General features: G+C 38.3%; 1 protein-coding gene across 7 annotated transcripts in view; it reads left to right on the top strand.

The window, feature by feature from the left end:
• NTNG1 (netrin G1) overlaps window positions 1–17,990 on the top strand; it is a 306,784-nt gene that overhangs the window by 238,212 nt on the left and 50,582 nt on the right. For 3 of the 7 annotated variants that reach the window (XM_041749732.1, XM_041749734.1, XM_041749731.1), the window contains exons 6-7: window positions 10,612–10,677; window positions 13,080–13,139. The exons of 3 other annotated variants lie outside the window; for them this stretch is intronic. In XM_041749732.1, the coding sequence (XP_041605666.1) occupies window positions 10,612–10,677; window positions 13,080–13,139 (126 nt within the window). The remainder of the gene's footprint in view (window positions 1–10,611; window positions 10,678–13,079; window positions 13,140–17,990) is intronic. One more of the 7 variants, XM_041749735.1, reaches the window with a different exon arrangement.

Below are 17,990 nucleotides of genomic sequence, written 5' to 3'. Positions count from 1 at the left end.
GTCCTATTTAGTAACCCATACTTAGTAACCCACAACAAATTGAACTTTCTCCTTAGGACTGGATGGATTTCTACCGTAATTTTTAAAAGCAGAGAATGAATACCAATGAATGCTTTAGGCATATTCATTAGAACCCAGTGAAAACGCCATGAAACCAGAGGGAGGGAATTTTAGTAATTTATTACATGCCAGTTTTTGTGAAGGCCTGAAAGAGGCAGGTTGGTGATCATTAGTCTTTCTGGGGGAACGAAGGGAAAAAAAAAAACAAACCTCGGTATGTACATTTCTCCCTATGAAAATACAGTGATTCATCTTTTCCTGACCACTTAGGCTTAAGTTTGATAGAGAATAGGGTATAGAAAATATATACAAAATTTAGGAATCCAACTAACCAGAAATTCCTGCAAGAAATCTTTTAGGAGAAATAGAAGCAGTTGAAAGAGAAGTCCCTCTTCAAGCTTCTATGGAACATTTCTCCAGTCTCATTGCAGTGTCCCTTCTTCACCCATAAAACAATGACACTCCAACACCAAGCCTGAGGTGCTCATTCAGGAAATGCCCCCCACAGCTTTGCAGAGCAGCATCTCAAGTTTCTGTATTTCCCACCGTGTCTCTCTGATGGCTAAGTCCTTCGCAGGCTGCTGAATCACCCATTCAAACAAAGAGCTGAGGAGGCAGAGATTACACCCTGTAAGTGATCGCTGTGGTCACCCCTCGCAGCCCTCGTCATCGTGGGTGCTGTGGCACCCAGGGTGACTGCGTGCGAACAGCCGTTGAATACCCAACATCCATCCTCAAAGCAATACTTGATCATTTGGATAAAACAGCTTCCCACTTCGTATAAATGCACCGTCATGTCTTCCACTTTGTAAATCAAGCCAGTTTACTTAAGCTCGCCAACAGGCCTGGACGCAGATTTGTTAAGCACGAGCTGTGTGTTAAATGTCATGAAAATCAGCGGCTCTGTCAATAGACGTAGCGTTCACAACCCTTTAGATACCAGCCTAATGCTACCAGCCTGGCCTTTCTGGTCTTGTCGAAATGGCACCAGTTCTGCAAACTGGCAAGTGAACCTTCAGCTCTCATAGTGTCTATGTTCTGCTTTAGTATTTCCCTGGCATTTGCCTAAGTGTGTGTGTGTATACACACACGCACGCACACGCACACACACACATGCAAGCGGCCCACAGCGGGCTCCTTTCAGGCCTTGACAATCTCATTTATGTATATGCATTTTAGGACGAAAGGGAACCAAATGGTAGCCAGCAGAGACAGCTCATTGGAGGCCGCGATGGCCGTCTGACCTGTCAGATTGTCAGAAATGGATGGATGGAAAGTAGTTCTTGGGCGCTGGGTGTGTTTCTGTTCGGAGTGTCAGTCGTGTGTTGCATGGACCCTCTGACTGTACCGCTCACTCCCCATCTCATCCGGCCGCCTCCACCACATGCCCCATGTCTGAGCATCAGCAGATGTTGACCTTTTACACACTGATTCAGGAAATTCCAGTTTTGTTTTGCTTTGTTTTATTTTGAAATCAGTGGTGACCTGAAAGGATGCTGTGTTGTGCCTCTAGGAAAATTTAACTCCTTAATACCTCACCAAACCTTCTGACGAATAACGTCCTAGTTTGTGACCTGCCTTCCTTATGCCTCTGGCTGCTCTGCTAGGATGGCAGTGGGTGTCCCCTCAGATTTCTCCAGCAAATAGGACATAAAAGCTGCCAGGAGGTTCCCAACATCCCACACAACTGGCTTGCCTATTGCTGGCTTTAAAGTCGAGAGATTTACGATCAAACCATCCAACACGAGAGTATCTTCTGGGCTGCTTAAACAGCATTCGCACGTTCCTTCTTTGTGGGCTCATAAGGTGCTTGTTGTATGCACTAGTGGATTCCTTTCCTCTCCAAAGGGCCAGAATTCATGCTAGATGACTCGCTGCCTATTCCAGAGGGCGCAGGAATGGGCTTCCAAGGTATGAGCCAAAGAAGAGGGAGTCGCTTGGATTTTTAACTAAGTTTGGGGGTTCACCAGGGCTTCTTCCTTTATCCCAAAGAAGGAATCAATGAGCATAACTTCACCAAGTATATAGACAATGCCATTTTAACAGTTGTAACACCCCCGAGGTTCCTATCATCAAAGCATACCGCAAGGAAAGTGAATGATACATACTTTTGATGTAAATTATTGATGTATGTAACCATAAGTTGACATACATATACTATATACACAATAACTGAGGACTTCGGAGCCCTAGGAGATTTCAGTATAGATCTCCAACTGTCAACACTGTAAATTAAGGTTCAAATGCATGGACAGAGTGGTCATCCTTTCCGATCATCTGCTAAAAATTTTTTTGAAACAGATTTCCCATTAAGGTCATTTGTACCTGCTGTTGTCTATTTATTAGGAAATGGGTTTCCCAATCATTTCTAAGGTACTTGATTTAAAACTTGGTCATTTTGATGTGCTTTGGCCGTGGCTGAAAAAATACTGGTGATATTGTCAGCAATTAATGAATCCCAAAATAGATCTATAGTCATTTGAGCCTTGTGATCTCTGTTTTTACCTAATGTGGCAGTAATTCATTCAGGCTTCATTTTTTTTATATATATAAAATGCATCACACACTTAGAAGTAAACATTCATGATTTTATCCAAGTGAACATTTGTTGATGTTGATGATGCAAATTAATAGTCGGTTTGGTGTGGATGTTTTTGCTAGAGTGATAAACTAATCATTACCTTCTAGCATATGTTATCTGATCCTTAGTCCCGAAAAGCAAGTGATTTCACTAATTATGTTAAACAGTATATTTTAAAGACCATAATAGGAAGACAAACTGGCCTAACGTGCAAATAGCTTTGTGTGGATGCTTATCACTTAAGAAAGCAGGTGACAGAGGAGTCAGAGATGAGGGGTAGGCCAGCCACTGAAACGAAAGATCACATCAGGAAACACCATTTCAAAAAACTTGGCATTTTTTTTAAGTAAATAAAAGTATGTCTTGGAATAGCAACAAAAGAAGAGAAATGTAAACATTCTGTGAACCCACATATGCATTATTTCTTTAAATTCCTTTGAAGTGATTGAGGTCATGATACATAAAGCATAGAATATTGATGGAGGTGTTTGGCTGTCCCCTCCTGTCTACCTCATTCCATGAGAAAGAGTGGTTCACTTCAGGGAAGTATTCCATTTTCCTGTTTTCCCTTATAATGAGCATTGCCTTCATCTTGGAGTTAAAACTTCATCTCTAATTTGATTTAATTGACAGGGCTGTTAAACAAGGGAAATGCTACCCACAGGGATCCATCAGCCTGTCGAGAAAGCCCAGAGATGTTTTCTTGAAAATATTTGATGCCAGTTGGAGACCTTGTAAAGGTTGTTTTCCATACAGCATCCAAATATTTTTGTTCAGTGCCCATTTACTGTAGGAACCTGGATCGTGAGGAAAATAACAAGGTTAATCATTTCCCCACCCAAGGGTTATTAATAATCATGTTGATGCTATCCAGAGAGCTGCTGGGTTTGTTTGTTTTTTTCCCTTTGCTTTAATACTTCTAAATCCCCCCAAATAAAAGTTTCATTTGAGTTGCCCTTTAACTAATTAGGTTTTATATAATGAGGGAAAAAATGATCAGGCTAGTGTAGCTATATAGCAAATTGCATGGTGTGCTACATTAATTTTGAACTGTTTGCTGATGTTCTGGAAGGAAATCTCAGGTCCCAGGTGAAATGCCTTTGGGACTTCTATTATATCATGTGCCCAGTATCCTCATCACAGATCCATTTCATATTTGTGTAACTAGCATTTCACATTCACGAAACCTTTGTGGTTATCCTAAAACTGAATGAACATTAGGACATAGCTACTGCTTTAATCCTGAAGAATAAATAAAATATTACAGTGAAGGAGAGGTAAAGATCCTCTACCTAAAAAGGGAGAAAAAGATGTTTAGTAATGTTATCAACAATTGCTCACCTTGAGCAAATTGACTTTTTTCATATGTTAACCTCTTCCCAGGTGAATTTAGAATGCCAAGCCACTTTTTAAGTGTGAGCTGCTATCTGTACCTTTGCTGTTATCTCTGTGGGGGGCAACTGGAAATTCCTAGCCAAGGCCTTTGAAAGACCCCATGATGAACCTTCAAACATGTAACTGTGAACTCCCGCACTAAGTGTGTGGGTATCATTGACATCTTCTTGGAATATAAATAAGGAGCTGGCCAACTAAGTGCTTCACTTCCTGGGAAGAATTAGACAGAGCTTTTGCTCAGAACTGGAGGGAGATGTTCCCATATGTCTATAGAATTCCATTTTACAAATGGTGAATCTGAGGCTCGGAGTGGCCTAGTAACTTGACCAATATAATATGATGAGAAAGGCCCATTTGACTTCACAAGAGTTATAACGTTATACCAAATAGAAGAGGTTAGAAAGAAAAATTCTAGATTTTATTTACTCTTACTGCAGACTCTTTCCAGTCCACCACACTGCACCTTAGGCCTGTTGATCCTCGAATTGATCCATTTTTGTGCACAAAAATTTAGTGTCCTGGAGAAAAATGGTTTATTTTCTGGTATCTCACTGTGTTGTCAACAGAAGTTTCAAACATCTTGTGTGAAGAGAGGAAGTAGGGGACTGCGACCCTCCACCACACTAATATATGCCCTTCCTCTACCACTACACATCCTCAGTACTCAGAGGAAGAGGTAGAAATGGAGGGATATCAAGTATATTATAGAACATGAGACAGTTCATAAAATTTGCTATGCAAATTGTGAAACGTTTGTGCATATTGTATAACAGTAAAAATCTAATTTTTTTTCTTTATTGAAATAGCCACCTACAGCAAAAATAAAACACTGTGTGCCATCTCAAGGACAGGCCTATCGGTATCACATTAAACTATATCTTCCCCACCAGTTTAATGACACTGTATTTCTGAGGGTAGGCAGCTTGCTTGTAACGATGGTAAGATTACCTCCAAGGTCCTAGGGACTTCTTCTGGAGAGCTTTAGGATTTTCTATAGATTCCTTTCTAGGTATCAATAATGTTTCTGGATTCCCTGAGTAACAGCAGCAGTAGCTATATAAACCCAAAGGGACTTTGTGACTTTGCTTCCATCTGATGTTTTCCTCACTCATTCCCAGAAGACGGATGTTTCAGGAAGGTTCACTAACATCCCCTCAGCAATGGCCTTTCATACCCATGGTGGCACCCAGTTTCCCACTATGTTTTAGAACCAAAAAATTATGTAAAAATTAGTATTTTGAGGAAATGTCAAGAGTACCCATCCAACATCATCCTTTTACAGATAAGGCGACTGAAACTTAAATGAATTGTCTAAGTCATCTGGACAGTGGCCAAGGCAGGATTCCAGCTCAATGTCTGATATCCAAAATAGGACTTCACATTCTACCATGATAATAGAATTCACCTACCTTCTCATTTGATGAAACTTTACTACTTAATAGACACGTTCATTTTGACCAGGTCTGCAGCTTCCGTTAGCAATGTATTTCCTTTCCCTAAAACACAATACTTGCTTTATTTGCTCAATTTTGTGAGTCCTTTTCAATTTAGATGATTGTAAGACTCAAGAAGATCATTTTTTTATCTTGTTCAAGCTGTGCCTGCGAACTTGTCGTTTAATAAATACAGGCAACCCTCAGCCAAAAAAAAAAAAAAATCCCTTTCTAAAAAAAAATATTTTTTTGGAAGACATGGTCACAATTTACTCTGTTTTTAAAGGGTGCCCACAAAGTGAGTTAAAAGCCTCTACAGTTCATGCGAAGGGGGTGCCATGGATGATAGAAGACAACTTAATATTCTAAAACAACCTTACCTCTAAAGCTTTCTTGATGTGAATAAAATTTTAGCCTTCCGCTTCAAACTTGCTTTCTAGTTGATCACTATGGCGTCAGCGATAGATAATTTCAGCAATTCCAACATAGTTCTCTCCAACATACAGCATTGTTTTCCCTGGGGCACAGAGGAGAAACATTTCCTTCCAAAGTTTCACTTTCATAACTGGAATCTCAGTGCTTCTGATACATGAAAATGAGTTTGAAGTGCCACAACCAAACTGTCATACAACAGTCTTCTGAATTCTCTCCCTTGTGAAAAGCAAAATTCAGATAAGACATATTTGATTCATAGTTGAAACGATGTGCTTCTAACAGAAAGAAACTTGCAAATTAACATGCTATCTTTAAATATTAAAAATAAAACCTCTTCCACAGTATCCCAAAATAACTTATCTTGCTTTCTGAGCAATAGTATTAATCAATGGAGGCCCTAAAACTGGATTATCCCCTAAAGTAAACTATTATCTTAAGTGAGCTTTTTTCCATATCAGAATAATTCAGGTTTGGGAATAATTAAGACTGCAACACATAGAGGGAGCACATTAGTTTCTCTGCTCCAATTCAGCAAGAACTGTTAATACTACAGGGGCACCTGGGTAGCTCAGCCAGTTCAGAATCTGCCTTCAGCTCGGGACATGATCCTGGGTCCAGGAGGGAGCCCCGCCTTGGGTCCCAGCTCAGCAGAGAATCTGCTTCTCCCTCTCCCTCTGCCCCTCCCCACCACTCGTTCTCTCTCTCTTTCTCAAATAAATAAAAATCTTTTTTTTAAAAAAAAAAAAAAAGAACCGTTAATACTCTAGTAAGCTGATTTTTATTAGAACAGCAGCCACAAATGGGAAGAAAAGAGCTACACTTACTGACTGCTCACTACAGTGTCAAGCAGATACTAACTCACTGAGTCTTGAGAGCAACCAGCAGCTAATGTCATCATCCCCATCTCACAGATGAGAAAGACCAAGAGAAGTTAAGGAATTTGTCCAAGTGATAGAATTCAGCTTGACTTCTACTTACATTCACCATATCTTTTAAAAATCTCCTCAAAATAGATATTTTCTAAACTTCCCATGGTTGTGCTTTGAAAATTCAACAGTGACAATAGTGTAATAGCATCTGATGGACATTCCAGATATTTTGTTTCTTTTTTTAGGGAGAGAGTTATGGAGAATGTGATTATGGTCCCTGTACTCCTCGAGCCAGTCAAGGAGGTCCTTGTGATGAGTCTAGTCCATTTTCCCAGATGTACTGTGCTAGCATCCTTAAGAAATAGGGATTTCCATAAAAGGCTATTCTTGAATGACTGACCATTTATAACCCCCACTGGACACAGTGGGGAGCCCTCCTCTGGAATAATAATTTCTCAACTCCAGTTTGGGTTTCACTATGACAGTCAAAATATCCATTCTCAAAACATGGAGCAATAATTTTCCCTTCCCTCTCAGTCCCATAGATTCTCCAAAGAACAATAGGCTCCATCCTTCCATGAACTTGAGTGGGACCCTGCTAGATCGTGGGAGAACCACTAGAGTGATGATGGAACTTAACAGCTGAGGGAAACCCTAGAGATCTTTTAGTCCAGTACCTTTATTTACAGATAAGAAACTGAAGTCCGGAGAAATTAACAGCCAGATGGGTCCTCAGTACTAAAACTGGGACCAAACCCTATTTTTCTGATATATATATATATATATATCCTGATTAGTCCATGAGAAAATGAAATTAATAAATTCTTCCACAGTTTTCCCAAAGAGGAAATACAAATACCTTTAATGCAGTATAATTTTTGTCTTCTATTTGTAACTTCCACTTACTCGAAACAAGTGGCCCACTGGCTAAAAATTCTCAGAGGCTATACATTACACAAAGATTTTCATTAGAATTGGGTATGATAACATAGAATTTATCTCAATTGTACTATTGATATCACCTCCAATGTGCCTGGTTTACTCTTTGTAATTAAACATCTGTTAGTAATATTGATTAAATATTGATTTGAGCCAGGATCTTAGAGTAACAGGAGTAAACGGAGAATAACTGCCTAATTTTAAGTTGTTTTCTTACGTGGCCTTGCAATTATAAGAAAAATAAACTTTTTAAGAAGTAAGGTGAGGGCCACCTGGGTGGTTCGGTCAGTTAAGCATCCATCTCTTGATCTCAGTTCAGGTCTTGATCTCAGAGTTGTGAGTTCAAGCCCTCCATTGGGCTCTACACTGAGTGTGTGGAGCCTACTTAAATATTAAAAAAAAAAAAAAAGATGAGATACCATATTAAAGATCTCATGATGGCCAAATATTGAAACATGTATGCAACAGACAGTTACGTGCCATAGGAGTTTAGGGAGAGGCCACACATTTCAGTATCTTTTTTTTTTTTCAGGACATTTTTTCCTCCTAAGGAATAAACAGCACATAAAATTTTGTTCCACCAGCGATATGTATAGATTAGATTAGGAGTTCCACATGGTATGACTGCTGGTGGTTCTGAGTTTTGATTGTTCAGAAAGTTAGGCAGCCTACATAATGGAAATTATTTGGGGGAAAAATGTCTAATTATATTCCCAGATGAATACAAGGGCTACCTTCCTCTACTCCTGCAAGAAACCATCTTAAATACACAATAATATTCTAGGTAGGGATCAGACCATAACTGAGGTATCTATCTGGACTATTCCATACATTCAGGTAGTTAACAATTCAAAAGCAGAATGACCTATGTTAACTTTTTATACATATAAGAAGATTCTTAAAGTGGAACCTGAGCATCCTAGGGAAAAATTATAAAACATTAGGTAAACAATAGGCTAAAAATAGGCATAAACAAATATTTAACATATTGGAATATGGACTATAGTTTAACCTATGAAGCTAATTTTCAGACTCACTTTAAATTGATTTGGTATAAATTTATGTCTTAAATTTCTTGGCAAAGCTTATTAACAAAATAATCATACTACTTAATCTCATTCAAGACAAACAAATCACTGAATATCTAACATTGAATTTATAAACAGTACCCCTACTTATGACTTGTATTTGTCCATCCTACAAGGATGGAGAGAACAACTTCAACAAACTAAAATATTCATAAATTGAAGCTAATAATATAAATAAATATATTTTCTATATACAACCAGAATTTTTCTAAATAATATCTAGAAATCATATTCTACATATGATTTTCTGGATGAAAATCATTTCTCAAAAGTGATCGCCACAGTTGGAGTAGGCTTGTCTGTTAGTTCAATACCTACCCAGCACCAAGATGCTCAAGTGAAAAGCAACTCAGTCAATAGCTTGAATATTTTGCCCATATGTTACTGAGTATCTTATTTAGTAACACTAGGATACAAAAATGGAAAGTATTATTACATTCTTTTTTCATTCTTTAATTTTAATAGATACAGTAATCCCAATATTCAGATTTTGTCTGCCTTTGTGTACACATGCACACACACACACACACAGAGCAACAGTGGATCAGCTTTTCTAACAAATACTTAAAAACCAAAGTTATAGTGAAAGTACCACGTCCTGCAAGAATGTTATTTGTTATAATCTAATTATGGCGGAAACAATCTGATAATACCTGTTTACAGTAGCCTAGCCACTTGATATCAATTACTCAATATTAGATATTTACTGAGGCCTCTGCTAGGCTTTGCCCTTCCTCAAAGAGATCCAATCTAATTACAGAGACAAGAAATAGACCTATGAATTTTAAACTAACAACATTAAAACTCATGCCTTATCCACATTGATATTAGACTTATTTCTTACTGATGTAAGAAATCAGGAGCACAGACACATGCTATAGGAGTTTAGAGGTGAGAGCTGTTTTTGTGGACTTGGATGGTCCCAAAGGATGACGCAAAGGTTGTAGTTTTGAGCTGATCTGAATGGGTGGTAGATTGGAGTCATGAAGTGACTGCTTGAATAGTTATGCACCTTGGCAAAAGTCATTTAAAGCATCCAATACTAAACCTGGCTGTTCTGTTTTTTCACAGTTATGTGTACACTGGTGAATCTCAGAAAGAAAAAGAACATCAATTCTCAAATTAACAATGTTTATAATTACTTCCGAGTCGGAACCAAAAACTCTAGAAACATAGGTTGAGGTAAAAAAAAAAAAAATCACGAAGTCCTATATACATCCATACCCACAAACCCTAGCTATGATCAGAAGCACCTTGCATTATTTTCTTTAAGCCAGAACCACCAGTATTCCCTTTCTTTCTCTGAGAAATTGCATAAATAAAAATAGGAAATAAATCCACTTCTTTGCAGAGATAATGGCTCACACTTAAAACACACCCCAAAGAATCTCTCATGAAAGACTAATGCAACCAGTTCATATCTGTAAATATAAATTGCAGAGAATGGAATCCTCAAGTGAGAAATTATTTCTTTCGTGTTATCTTCTAGTTTCAGGCACCAGCTTTATATAACAGTTGGAAATGCTGAAGTCCCTATTTGGTTATTTGTAAGAACACTCTAGTTCATTGCAAAAGTAAGTGGATATGGCTTTGTTAGCGAAGGGGCTATATATTTAATGTCCATTCAATGTTTTGGGAATCATCAATTGCTTGCTCTTGTTTGGTGCGGGAGTCATGTTATGTTAAGTGCATCCACAACCAAGTTGAAGAGCAGATGTGTGGTTTGTGTCTTTGTCCATATAATTTTCTGTTTAGACCAAATGATATTATAGCTGAAAATAACATACCCTGATTTTTCCTGATGCGTGCAGCTCCTCCAAAGTTTAATAGGATATGGCCGAATATTTCTTCCCTTGAGGTTTCTAACCCCAAACAAGGTAGGAGCATGTAAAATTCCTACTGATATAAACTCCCACATGGTTAGGGGGAAAATCCCATGTACTGTTGCTCAGCACTAAACACAAGCATTATCATGAATGCCGTGTCTTTGAAAGAATCATGAATCAAGTATTATTTCTAATATGGAGAGTGTCCTGGAACTATTGTAGCGAAAGATACAGGAAGAAATTAAATGGCATAGAGGAAAAAAAATAAAATAAAAAAAAAATAAGTGACATCGAGGTTATAAGCACTTTATCAAATTTAGGTCGAATGGCATTCAGTCCCAAGAGAAGCCTAGAGTTTTGTTGCCATCACAATTTGGAATATGAATAAAAAGCCTTAAAACCTTGTGAGTTGGTACAGGCATCTTCCCACCGCCTCCCCCCCGCCCTTTCCTCCTCTTAACTAAACTGACCAGTACATCAGTTGATTGAAGGTTGGGGATGAAAATTCATAAAGGCAGTATTGTAACCCCTAAGAGAGCCGTTTTCTTTTACTGTTGCTCCATATTGACTGGCAGAAATTCGAATCTCTCTCTGTCTCCCTCTCTCTGTCTCTGTCTCTCTCTCTGTCTCTCTCTCTCTTCCACATCACAGTATACTTTCTCTGTTGGGGCTTCCCCTTTGAATCCTCTATGAATGAACAATTATTCCTATAGCATCAAGGGCAAACTGCTTTCCATCTGTCCTTAGAGCAGTAATTGTTTTCTGACTTCAAACATCAAAAAAAAAAAAAAAAAGTAAATAAATAAAGGAGACACCGACCGCAGTGTGATTACACTGGAAGGAATAGAACTTTTAAAAGCTGGACAGTGAAATCCATCAGATGCAGTGCAGTGTTAGATCCCCGTTAACATTAGCATCTAGCTGATAGATATACATAGATAGACATGTATAAATAGGAGTTTATTTTAATAGAAAATTGTATTCTTTTACCTTCTTTCTTCTCAAAACAAAAAGGCACATTTTTGGCTTCCACCTTTCTTCATTACATACAGGATGTTCCTTTTAAACTCTAATGAATACAGATGGAGGAGGAAATGAGCAAAAGGAGGAACCAGGAAATAGCTGCTAAGCAAAACAAAATATATTAGCAATTTGTTGGGGAGTCAAATTGGAAGGGCTGCATTTTCAGTCCTTGATCAGAGTGATGAAATCGAGACTGTCCTAGATACATATATTAGTAGCAAATAGAATTATCTTAATCATCTGCTCCAAATGAATTTTTTCAAGTTTCTGCATACATATGTGAAAGAAGAAATACAGATCAAGCTCACCCCTATTAGTATAATTCTGTGAGGATTCGGGGGAGGTTTAGTGGCTTTATTCCTTGGCAAGTTCAATGAGAGCATCCTCAGTGAAATGTCACTCAGTATTTCCCATTGAATTTCGTAGCTCGACAAATTATACAAGACAGGATCTAAGACTTAACACTTCTCCACAGTGAGTTTTGAGATGAACAAGATTATGCATTGTTCGAAACCTGAAACAGACCTAACTTAATTATTTTGCTATGTTTTCTGTCAGTGTCCCAGTACTGAAAAACTTTCAGAAATCTCCAGCTACTACCAGGTGCAGTTTTTTAGAATGTGGATAATGAGTTCAAATGAATTTGAGAGACAGCACAGTTAAATAAAGTGCTTAAATTCGAAATTTTAGCTAAAGGTGCACTTTCTAACAGAGGCCAGTTCTCTGCAGCCGTAATTTATCTTGTCAACATCTGCAAAGAGCATCAGGCTCTCCCCGGCTTTTGCTATTTTCACAAACAACTCATCATGAATAATTGGAAAAGAAATGGCAGGCAACTTAGAGAGATATCTCTGCCATTTGCAAGCCGATATCATCACAAAGGTAATACATGTTGAGATGATGATGACATTTTTTAAAGGTAGACAGATTCAAGGTGACTCTGAGCCTGAGTCCAGCTGGTTGATCATTGTGATTATGTTCTGTGATGTCTCATCAGTTCAACAAAAATAATCTGACTGGCTTATATGCCAATGAGCTTTTGGTTACCCAGAGAGAATGACATAGTGAATTGGGGCAATGATACCAGGAATTACCTCAACACAACTACTCTTTTAGGAAAGGGACAGTAGGGGATCCTAATATCCATATTGTTACTGGAATAATCCTTGCATAACTGGATTCTTAAATGGTGATTTTTTTTTTTTTTTGCCTCTGAAAATAAACCTCTAAACTTTATTACTGACAATGTTAAACAGTTTTCAGCCAAATACGAGACATCCTTTGTGGCTGAAAGCATCTCCCAGAAATGACCTATACAAATAGTCTTGTCATTCAGGGCTACTTTTCGAGTGGGTTAATGATAAGTTATTATAGTCTGAACGTTTCACTATTGTTTCTAATGTGCTGTTCATTCTTTTAAACCTATCCAGTTGCTCCCAAATTAGCTTTGTCAACAGTTTCTTCTGTTCAAGTTGCAAACCACAAGAGAGGTAGGAATTCTTGGATTCATACAGTGATTTCATGGTGTTATGTGTTGTGAAACATTGCACTGTATGAATCTGGAATATCTGTGAAGTGTACCCATCAGCTTATTGGTGAGGCATGTTGACTGATTCCAATCAATGCATCACACAGTACTAAGAATGTCATCTGTTAGAGAAAAGAAAGCTTCACTCAGAAGTTTGACTGTTGTAAGTTAAAAATGCTGCAACATTTGTTTTCTGAAAGATTAATGTGTGAATAAGCATTAAAACAGTTTAGGATCCTGTTTCGAACATGAATGTTAGAGTATTAACATTGTTGCTCATTGGCATTGAAAATAAGGAAACCCACTTACAGTGAGTTTCAAGGATGCTTTTCATGAGAACAGAATGGCAGGTTCCATGTTTTGTGCCCATTTAACTTTGTGACAAATGAAAGACCTTGTAATTTCTATTTCGACTGTTTGGAATGAATTTGAACAAATACCAGTGAATCTGCACTGGGTTCAGCATTGATTATGACCTGAAAATAATAGTTATATTACTTTCTTTAAATGAAAGCAAACAATATCTCATCTGTGACTCATGAATAGCCCATTCCAGCTAGCATCTGTCATTCACAGAATGAAGATTTTTCAGGAAACATAAAGACTCTTGTTTTGATTTTACCATTTTCCTTTAAATGTCCTATGTGACAGGTGTGTCTTGTTTTCCATCCTTGACTGTTGGGCTTATGTCATGATTTTGGTTGGGTTTTTTGTTTTTTTGTTTGTTTGTTTGTTTTTTTCATGAAACACCTCTTACAAAGAAATATATTTATTAGCAAAATTGAATTTAGATTGACCCACTTGGTGGAAATGACCATAATAGTTTCTTTATTCCTTATTGAATAGAGTCAAATCATTTTCCAGATTTCAATTAATGTTGAGTTGATCCTTCTGTGGTGTATAGAACAAAAGATGAAACTGTTCCGAAGATGGGAAGGGGAAACTGACAGTATCCTGTCTTCAACTTTCCTTACAATGTACTTTCACATGTTAAACATTGAAGGAACCCTTTTGAGGGGAATGCAGATGGATTTGAAATTTGGGGACTGGAAGTTCTTTAGGAACAGAACAGCTACAGGTTCATAGGGTCTCAAGCTTGCTTGGGTATGAATGCACATCATAAAGCAGTCCTTGAAGGCACAGGAGGGAGATCTCTCTTTATCTCCCAAATGCAAATCTACACAAAGAAACCAAGGAAGTGGAGGAGAAAAGGAAGAAATAGGGACTTCCACAGATTCCATCTCATTTATGTCATGTCAAGCACACAGGAAATACAAGAGGCCTCTTGACCTGGAATTGGACCCTGCATCGTTGAATCTCGAGTTTCTTGGGGTCACAGCACTAATGAGGTTTGAATACATCTCCAGAGACAGGAAGAAGCCACCTAATGACTTATATAAAAAAAATCCATATCATCATCAAATGATGTATGTGGAAGAACTTCAAAAGCTACATAAGGTTGCAAGATAGGGTAGGGGGTGGGGTAAGGACCAGCAAAATGCTACAGCCACTTTATTGCCACCCCTGGAGGAGGCCCCTCAGAGGCACACTGACTCTGTGAATATAGTAAGGGGGAAATATTTTTCAAGAGTTTTCATTCCTTCACTTTCTATCTAAACTCTTTTTCCCAAAGCATCCTTCTTCTTCTTCTTCTTCTTTTTTTTTTTTTTTTTTTGAGTGACTAAAATGAATTTTCATCAGCTTTCCTCATTTGGCCAAGAAAGAAAAAAACAACCTGGGCCATTCAGAGTACTGATCTCATATTTCCATAGGCAATGTAACATATGATTAGAGGCAACATGGGAAGAGTCAGGAAGAAGACACCAAAGGGAAATTTAACCCCTCCTCTTCTGACATTCCACTCTTTCTCTCTCCAACCTCTTGTTTCTGGAAACTCCTCCTTTCCTGGTCTTCCCTCCAGCCAGGGTCAATCAGAAAGAACCTTTACCTGAGAAGATGGGGTCTTTCCTGATCTAGAAAGCCAACTTTGAACTCTCCTTCTAAAACATCCCTAGCTTTTATTGGTCTTGACTAGCCAGTCACTAAGTACCATATTATCATAACTGCTTTATATGTTCTCATACAAGTCACATATAAAATCCCCCATAGAAGATTTCCCACCACCACCACCCCCAGGGGACTTTGGTTGTCACAGCTCAGAAGTTGCTACTGCATCTAGTAGGCAGAGGTGAAGGATGCTTCTGAATATCCACCAGTATATAGGAAAACAAAGAACTATTTGGCCCAAAATGTAAATAGTGCCAAGGTTGAGGAACGGCACTAGACTCTACATGGCTGGTTCATGTTGTCCCTTGGCACCAGGTGATTCTCAGGAAATATGTGTTGCCAGTGCTTGCATGCCACACCATGGAAATATGTTGTAGAGGACCCCAAGAGTTTGTCTACACAACAGCAATTAAAACTTGTCTACAATGTAATTTGAGTTTGAAAAACTATAAAAAGCCATAGCAATGTTTACAAATCTCTTTTTTTCTGCCAAAACAGATCTTCATAGACATATAGACAGCTCTCAGCTAAAATATTCACTAACTCAGTTATATCTTGTTGTGTGGCTGTTGTTTTTCTAAGCTCTTTAATATATGGATATAGCCAGACTCTTATGGAATTCAAATGGGGAGAAATGAATTTAAACATCATTTTCTTCTTGTGTCTTCCTCTGTTTTGCAAAGGAAGGCACCCCAGAATCATCACTGGTTCATTGATATGTTCATTTGACAACATTTTTTGAGTGCTTAGTATGTGCTAGGAGATGTTTTGAGTTTCATGTTTCCATGGTGAACAAAACAGATACAGTCTACCACTCATGCAATTATGCTCAGAGCATGGGGGAGAAAATTGTTTTAAATATACTTTTCAGATACTACAAATTCTACAAAAAAATTAAATAGGCTTAGAAAACTGGGGAGTAGTATGTTTAGGCCAGGAGCTGTTATTGAGTGAGTGGTCACAGAATATTCTTTGAGCAGAAACCTAAAAAACAAAGTGAAGAAGGAAGTCATAGGGATGTCCAGGGGAAGAGAATTCTACATGGAAATAACAGCAATAACCCAGGTGCCTTTAACTAAAGATGAAATAGTAAGAGGTGGTGAGATTCAGAATGTATTTTAAAAGCATAGTCAAGAAGATCTGCTGATTGATTGATTGTCGAGGATGAGGGAAAAAAAGAGACACCAAGAACAACTCCAAGAATTTTAAGCTAAGCAACTGGAGGAATGGAATTGCCATTTACTGAGATAGGGTGAGCTGCCTGGGTGAGTAGCAGGTTTGGGAAGGTAACTTAAGAGCTCAGCTATGAACATGTTGAAGTTGAGGTATCCGTTGAATGTCCAAGTGGAGACTAAGAATGCAGTTGAGAAGGTCAGGCTGGAGGAAGTCTCACGAGCTGATCTAGGCTGAAATAACTGTTTTGGAAAGGTCAGTATAGAGGTGGTATATAAAGTCACGAGGCTGGGTAAAGAGCCCTGGCTCTTGGGTGAGTCTAAAGAGCAAGAAGTTCCAAGAACTAAGCCCTGAGACATTTGAGGAGAAAGGACAAAAAGGAAAAGAGAGGGGAAAACAATGGTGAGTAGGGAAGAAGAAGCAAGAGTGAGTGGGTGGCTCCAAAGCTCCCTGTTTCAGGAAGGGTTGCCTGGCAGCCTTAAAGGTCCCTTTGAGGTTTATGGTCATGAACTTAAAGTGAGACTTGTTTCAAAATAGTTGGAGAAATGATCCAACTACATTTTAGCCGCTGGGGTGTAGGCATGGAGAGATGGGGAATTGGATTTAAGCAGGATCAGGTTTTCCCAGGAGACTATGATGGGATGGGCACTAGAAGGGCAAGGGAGATGAGAATGAATGAAAGGAAGTCACCGTAAGGATGGACCACAGACTCCATACTCTGTAAGAAGGGAAAGGAGGACATGGTAGCTGAATGAATTAGAAGATCAAAGAATTATTGAACTATTAATATCATCACTGCAGGGTCTTAATATGTTAATGTAGCTCAGACCACATCATTAATGATCATTCAAGGATTCTGTGCCTATGTGGAAAGACCAGTTCTTAAAGAGTGGAAGATTAACAGAATACTAAAATATAATACAGCTGCCTGATAATTACATTTGAGGTGTCCTCTCATGTTTTTCAAAGATCTTTATCTCATTTTACATTCTTAAATATGTCATGGCCAGAGAAGACAGCTTTATTGAAGTCTCAAAGGAGTCTTAGAAGTCTTAAAAGAATTAAATTGCTACCCCATTTCCTAGATTATAAGACATATAGATATCCACTTACCTTCTAAAATACATTTATTAATATTGGGTGTGTAACTGATAGGTTCTATATATAATTACTTATACAACTTATATTATTCGCCTTTTCCTATTGAAATTGATAAGTCGGTTCTCAAACAAGACACAGAAACAAATCATCTTATCACGAAAATGTATACTATTCATTGAATTCAAACAATAGTAGATGTTAGTGTGACATTTGACATGTCCATGGAGACTCATGGGCTGGGTCCTGAAAGTGTCGAACTTGGATATCTACGAATATGTTTTCTTTCTTGGATAAAACTGTCAGATGGAGCTTAGCATGTAGCTCTGGCCATTGGGCGATCTTACGGAACCCTTCAAACACCCACAAAGGAACTCTATTAAGAAACTTCTCCAGCCTTATTCTCTACAGTTACCCCAGCTTCATATGTGTGCATGCTCTGTTCCTTTCTCATCTGAAGTGCCCATCCCCCACCCCCATCCTCCCTTTTTTTTCCTAATATACCCTACCTGCCCTCACAGAAGATTCAGTGTTA

The sequence above is a fragment of the Vulpes lagopus genome, chromosome 3 (genome assembly GCF_018345385.1).
Source record: "Vulpes lagopus strain Blue_001 chromosome 3, ASM1834538v1, whole genome shotgun sequence".
Classification (NCBI taxonomy): Eukaryota; Metazoa; Chordata; class Mammalia; order Carnivora; family Canidae; genus Vulpes; species Vulpes lagopus.
Note: the sequence above shows the minus strand (reverse complement) of the source record. Positions and strands in the feature narration are given on the sequence as shown.